The 6,383-nt window shown below is 54.5% G+C and overlaps 1 protein-coding gene across 1 annotated transcript; it reads left to right on the top strand.

Annotated features, from left to right (window-relative positions):
- The first annotated feature begins 2,836 nt into the window (after positions 1-2,836).
- ADRB3 (adrenoceptor beta 3) lies at positions 2,837-5,543 on the top strand. Its single transcript, XM_055335424.1, has 2 exons — positions 2,837-4,161; positions 4,774-5,543. The coding sequence occupies exons 1-2, from the start codon at positions 2,966-2,968 to the stop codon at positions 4,793-4,795; spliced, it is 1,218 nt and encodes a 405-aa protein (XP_055191399.1). The 5' UTR covers positions 2,837-2,965; the 3' UTR covers positions 4,796-5,543.
- The last annotated feature ends 840 nt before the right edge of the window (positions 5,544-6,383 follow it).

Below are 6,383 nucleotides of genomic sequence, written 5' to 3'. Positions count from 1 at the left end.
TTTTGATGATTGAATAATGTGAATGCATCACCCATTCAAAAGAGTCAGTGAAAAAACACACAAGCACAAGAAAGAGAACAAAGTGGCAAAAGAGGGAGCCTTTCTCCCTGCCAGCCTCTTGGGCAGGAGGAGGCCGGACTAGGAATGGGAGCAGGACTGGGCATTCAGAGGGAAGCATGCCAAGTGTTCCAGCTCCAGCTATTGCTCTGCTTGCTCATAAAAACTTTCACTAACAGGGGCCTGGGATTCCTCTGCTCATGCTCTCCTTTGGTTATTGGCCTAATCAGTCCCTATACTCCAGCACACTCATGTGGCTTGGGAATCTTGTCTTTTTTGAAAATGTAAACATTTGTATACACTTTACTGGAATAATGAGGTCACCCCCTAAAGCACGACAGCCTTTGAAGTTGCTTGACTTCCTTGCCCACTTATCTTACCCTGGCCCCCCAACTCTGATGTCCTGGAAAGAAAATTGCTAAATGACACGTATTTGTTTTAGAGATTACTCCTTAAGAATCTTATGACGCTCCTTTGAGATAACTGGCAACACTCTAGGGTGTTGCCAAACCCAACTTGAGAGTGATTGCCCTGATGACCGGCAAGAGGTTGCAGCCGAGACTCAAAGCCAAGTGTGGCCTGCTCCACTCAGACAGGACTGGGGGTAGGGGGTGCCGAGGCAAGGCTCTCCACCTCCACCCATTGGGCATCCCTGTGCTTGGGGTACTGCATGGGTATGGAAGGCACTGGTTTGGGGGCCACTGACAAATCCTGCTTGTGAGTGAACTGCTAGGACCCTGGGAGACAAAACTGGTTCTTTCTCCTCAGGGATAATTTTAGGTCCTCACGTCCCCTCCCATCTTTCTAACTCCCAACCCCTGGGTCAGCCTCCCAGAGGGATTGCTTAGACCAGTGACTATACAGGGTTCTTTTGAAATACCGAGCTGTTCAAAAGAGACATGTGAGGGTATGGCCCTAGAGGCAATTTCCATGATTACTTTATCCCTTTTGTCCCATTGTTATAGGGGAAGAAGGAAGACAGCCCCAGGATCAGGTGCTGATAGGACTTAATATAGGTATTATGTCTTCCTGCTCTCAACTTGAACCCAGAAGCTTATTTTCCAGCCTCACTTCTCCACACCTTGCTTGACAGGAACTGGCTTAGAGATTGGGAGAGCGTGGCTGGCAGAATCAGCCTGAAATCTGAGGGAGAGAAGGAGCTTTGGGCTTGTCAGGTGAGGCAGCCTCTGATGGGGAGCTGCAGGAGAAACTTAAAGAGGCCTTAAAATAGCAGGCCTATCCTTTCCCCGCAATAGACGACGATGCAACGTGTGACTTCGTGTGACTTCCTCAGCTGCATGCCTTCTGACTTTTAAAAGTTTATGAATAAAATCTTTAAGAAAGTAGAGTGAACATCTTACCATTGGAAGGGGAGTGATGGAGATTTGTGGAGGGCTGGGACGTGATGGTGGCTAGGCCTCAAGCCTCAACCTCAAACCCGTTTATTCAGTTTCAACATGTCCTCAAAGAATTTTAAAATGTGAAATTATCGAGAATTTTATTTTTTATTTATATTTTTTAAAATGTTTTCTTTATTTATTCATGAGAGACACACAAAGAGAGGCAGAGACATAGGCAGGGGGAGAAGCAGGCTCCCTGAGGGGGAGCCTGATGCAGGACTAGATCCCAGGACCCCAGGATCATGACCTGAGCCAAGGGCAGACACTCAACCCCCTGAGCCACCCAGGTGCCCAAAATTTTAGAGAATTTTAAAAGAAAGGACCCACCTAGACATTTTCTAGGTGGAAAGGTGTGTGAAGGGGGCAATGAGCAGTGGGGAAGATGGAGACATTGAAACCCTGAGCATCTCAGTCTACAAGGAGCCAGATCAAAATTTAAATGAGCAGGCAATGCTAAAGACTCCTGGAAAACATTGGAATTTCTCCAGTCGCTGAAAAGAACAAGAACAACAAAAAGACAACAGAGAACGTGAGGAACAGGGAGGGTACAGTGAAATAGAAGAAGGAAGAGGGCATAAATCCCATCGGAATGAGGTTTTGGGAGAAGAGAGAAGACACTGGCTGCCCTCTTTTACTTACAATATTTTATTTTCTTTTTAAAGATTTTATTTTACTTTATTTCGAACGGGGGGGGGAGGGAGAGAGAGAGAGAGAGAGAGAGCAAGAGAGCGAGCCTGAGCACGGAGGAAGGGGCAGAGGGAGAACCAGACTCTCCACAGAGCAGGGAGTGAGGAGCTTGGGGCTCCAGGTGATGCTCCATCCCAGGACCCAGGGACCAGGACCCCAGGCCAAGGCAGACGCTTAACCGAGGGAGTCACCCAGGCGCCCCTACTTAGAATATTTTAGCGAAGGACACTCAAGTAAATGAGGTGCTACTGCGGAAATTTTGGTTTGCCCTGGGAAGGTTACCTGTTCCCGGTAACAGGCCAAAGCGGTGGTGGCGTGTGCGGGGGTGAAGACCACCCCACCCTTCTGCTAGCGTTGGGCTGAGTTCCCGGGACGTCGGTGCGGAGTTCCGGGAAACCCGCGGACCCAGCGCTGCGCGGAGCGAGTGCGGGGGCTCCGGCAGGAGTGGGCGCAGCGCGGCAGAGAAGTCCGGGCGTCGCTACTCCAGATATGGTTAAAGGAAAACGCAGGCGTCCATCTCTCTTCCCCCCCCTTCCCTCGGATCCCCTTCCTGACGCCCGGCGGCTCGGTGAGACTATTGGCCGCTGCCCCTTTAAGGGCCTCCACCCCTCCGCCCCTACCCCCGCCCCCCCGCAGCGGTGGCACCGCGCGGGTGGGAGGGGGGCAGGCTGAGCGTGCTCGCGCGGTCTCCTAGGGAAGATGGCTCAGGCCAGGGAAAGCGCTCCCACGCCCCGCTGTCCCCTTCCCTGAGCTGGGGGAAGGGACCCATCCAGAAGGGACACCCCTTCTCTCTTCCCCTCCCGCCCACTCGCGCCGCGGGGATGGCTCCGTGGCCTCACGGGAACGGCTCTGTGGCCTCGTGGCCGGCTGCCCCCACCCCGACGCCCGGTACCGCCAGCACGAGTGGGCTGCCGGGGGCGCCATGGGCGGTGGCCTTGGCGGGGGCGCTGTTGGCGCTGGAGGTGCTGGCCACCGTGGGAGGCAACCTGCTGGTCATCGTGGCCATTGCTCGGACGCCAAGACTGCAGACCATGACCAACGTGTTCGTGACTTCGCTGGCCACCGCGGACCTGGTGGTGGGGCTCCTGGTAGTGCCGCCGGGGGCCACCTTGGCGCTGACGGGCCACTGGCCTCTGGGCGCCACCGGTTGCGAGCTGTGGACCTCAGTGGACGTGCTGTGTGTGACAGCCAGCATCGAAACCCTGTGCGCCCTGGCGGTGGACCGCTACCTGGCCGTGACCAACCCGCTGCGCTACGGCGCACTGGTCACCAAACGGCGCGCCCGGGCGGCAGCGGTCCTGGTGTGGGTCGTGTCCGCCGCGGTGTCGTTTGCGCCCATCATGAGCAAGTGGTGGCGCGTGGGAGCCGACGCCGAGGCGCAGCGCTGCCACTCCAACCCGCACTGCTGCGCCTTCGCCTCCAACATACCCTACGCGCTGCTCTCCTCCTCCGTCTCCTTCTACCTTCCGCTTCTGGTGATGCTCTTCGTCTACGCGCGCGTTTTCCTCGTGGCGACGCGCCAACTGCGCCTGCTGCGCCGGGAGCTGGGCCGCTTCCCGCCCGCGGAGTCTCCGCCGGCCGCGTCTCGCTCCCGGTCCCCCGGCCCGGCCCGGCGGTGCGCTTCGCCCGCCGCGGTGCCCTCGGACGGCCTGCGGCCCGCGCGCCTCCTGCCTCTGCGGGAGCACCGGGCCCTGCGCACCCTGGGCCTCATCGTGGGTACCTTCACTCTCTGCTGGTTGCCCTTCTTCGTGGCCAACGTGATGCGCGCTCTCGGGGGGCCCTCTCTGGTTCCCAGCCCGGCCCTCCTGGCCCTTAACTGGCTGGGCTACGCCAACTCTGCCTTCAACCCGCTCATCTACTGCCGCAGCCCCGACTTTCGCAGCGCTTTCCGCCGCCTACTGTGCCGCTGCCGGCGGGAGGAGCACCGCGCCGCCGCCTCCCCGCCTGGCGACCCCTCGGCCGCCCCTGCGGCCCTGACCAGCCCCGCGGAGTCCAGCCAGTGCCCACCGCTCGACGGGTAGGTAACTGAGGCGAGGAGGCCGGCGGTTCAGGATCAGAAGGCACTCGGTGTCTCTTGGGGCCATTTCTCGGAGTTCGGGATTCGGTAGGATAAGGTGGGGTTGGAGACGGCCGAGCACCTGCCCCAGGACGGAAGCAAAGATTGTTGTTCACCCCAGGACCTAGTGCGGTCCGGGGAATGCGGCTGTATCCTGAGCCGGCTCGGTCAGCCCCGCATTTTCTAGCTGAGTTCTTTGGTCTCCCAGATCTCTTGCCACCCCTTGGGCTGGCTTTGACTTGCGCGGAAGACTAGAGGCCTTCTCAGACTCAAGGCCTGAGCTCTGGTTTCTTTGAAAGGTTTGATAGCTACGGGGTGATAGTGAGAATCCACTCGAGGTCTGAAGGATAAACGGGAGTTGGGGAGGGGGTGAGGACTGTGAGTGTCAATTCTTCTCCTGGGTAGGAGCAGGCCCGGTTGGAGTTGGGGGGTGGGTATTTTGTGGCTGGGTGGAGCCCGGATGCTTTTGCGGACAAATGCTTCCCAGCGTCCCTGACCTTTGCTCCTTCCCTCTACTGGCCCTGTCTCCACCCTGTGTCCCTCACCCCAAGATATGTTATCTCCATTTTTCAGGGCTTCCTGGGGAATCTCTTAGGTCCTGAACGACAAGAAACAACTCTGTCAATCCAGAACTTTTGGAAAGCCTCTCCTGGCCTCTGTTTAGAATGGGCCCTGTGGAACTTCCCAGCTGGAAATCTCTGACCTCCAGAAACTGATGACTTGGCCTTGGGGTGGGGAGGCAGAGGTTGGGAGGGGCAACCATTACCAAGTGAGTTTTCACCATCCTCTTGTCTCTCTCTTCCTGAGAAGAGTTTTCTAAACCCCACCCCTGAATTTTACCGCTACCTCAGCAGCTGAAGTATCCAGCAGCCTGCTCTCAGCTGCCCTCGGAGTCCCCATTAGCTTTGGTGGCCCACCTGTCACCTTGCTCACTTCTGTGCTGCGTGCTTAGGGCAAAGAGGTCTCTCCTCCTTCCATTCCTTCTGCTGCCTGTGGACCTGATGGACCACTGAGTGTCCTTCAGGCTCGGTGGCCAAGGCTGGGAGCAGAAAGCTATAAAAGGTCCGGGTTTGGGGTTCTGTCCCTGACTCCATCACTACAGATTCCTAAGCACCAGCCTTCCCCCCTTTGGATACAAGACAGCTCTGATCTACCTCACAGCAGTGTCAGGAGGACTTCTTCAGGGTTTGAGGAGGGTGGAGGGTGAATTCCATTAGAGTGGATTCTTTATTTTCCTTTTAGCATCAAATTAATAAATATTAGTGAATGCAGTTCATCTACTGCCTGCTTTTCTCCATTTCTTTCCCCTGTGATCCACTTACTCCCTTCTTAGAGCTGGCTTTTGAAAGATGCAATAAATTAAGATTAATCCTTGCCCCTTTCTTCCTACTCATTATGAAACAAAAGATGAAAAGTCTGTCTGGATGAAGGGGAGGGAGCTTAAGCCCTTGCCACTCCTGCATCTCCATCTTTCCAAAATTCACGGAATCCAGTTGCAAGTGGGTAGCAAAGCCATGCTGCCCAAAGGATTTAAGTGCAGTGCTCATAGGAGGACACTGTTTGTATGCTCAGGATCAGGGCATATGGAGTGTGTGTCAACTCCCAGGCTATAAACCAGTGGTGCCTTCATAAAATCCCATTGCCATCAGGAACCAGTTTTGTCTAGTATTTACGTGTGTGTGTGTGTGTGTGTGTGTGTGTGTGTGTGTCTGGAGGCACAGATCATTGTTTGTGTTGGGCAAATGTCTGGTTATAAATATATTCTGGGGCAGCCCCCCATGGCGCAGCAGTTTAGCGCCACCTGCAGCCCAGGGCATGATCCTGGAGACCCTGGATCCAGTCCGACGTCAGGCTCTCTGTATGATTGTATGATGCCTGCTTCTCCCTCTGCCTGTGTCTCTGCCTCTCTCTCTGTCTCTATGAATAAATAAATAAAATCTTTAAAAAAATTATAATAAATAAATAAATAAATAAATAAATAAATAAATAAATTCTGATGCTTCCCATCCTTTCCACAACCTCTCCCTTTCCTGGGCTGCAGAAATCAATGTTATTCTTTTGATATAAAACTGGAAAAAAAAAACTGGGATCACAAGTTTGAGTTAGTTGATAATTTTTCCCCCTTATTCCAATTCTTTTTTAGAATTTTATTTATTTATTCATGAGAGAGAGAGAGGCAGAGA

This window comes from Nyctereutes procyonoides, unplaced genomic scaffold (genome assembly GCF_905146905.1).
Source record: "Nyctereutes procyonoides isolate TBG_1078 unplaced genomic scaffold, NYPRO_anot_genome, whole genome shotgun sequence".
NCBI lineage: Eukaryota > Metazoa > Chordata > Mammalia > Carnivora > Canidae > Nyctereutes > Nyctereutes procyonoides.
Note: the sequence above shows the minus strand (reverse complement) of the source record. Positions and strands in the feature narration are given on the sequence as shown.

Bases quoted from the DNA above. Each gene is read 5' to 3' on its own strand.
- ADRB3 (XM_055335424.1), top strand. From the start codon at position 2,966: ATGGCTCCGTGGCCTCACGGGAACGGCTCTGTGGCCTCGTGGCCGGCT. The intron at 4,162-4,773 runs GTAGGTAACTGA...TCCATTTTTCAG, and splicing joins CAGTGCCCACCGCTCGACGG to GGCTTCCTGGGGAATCTCTT.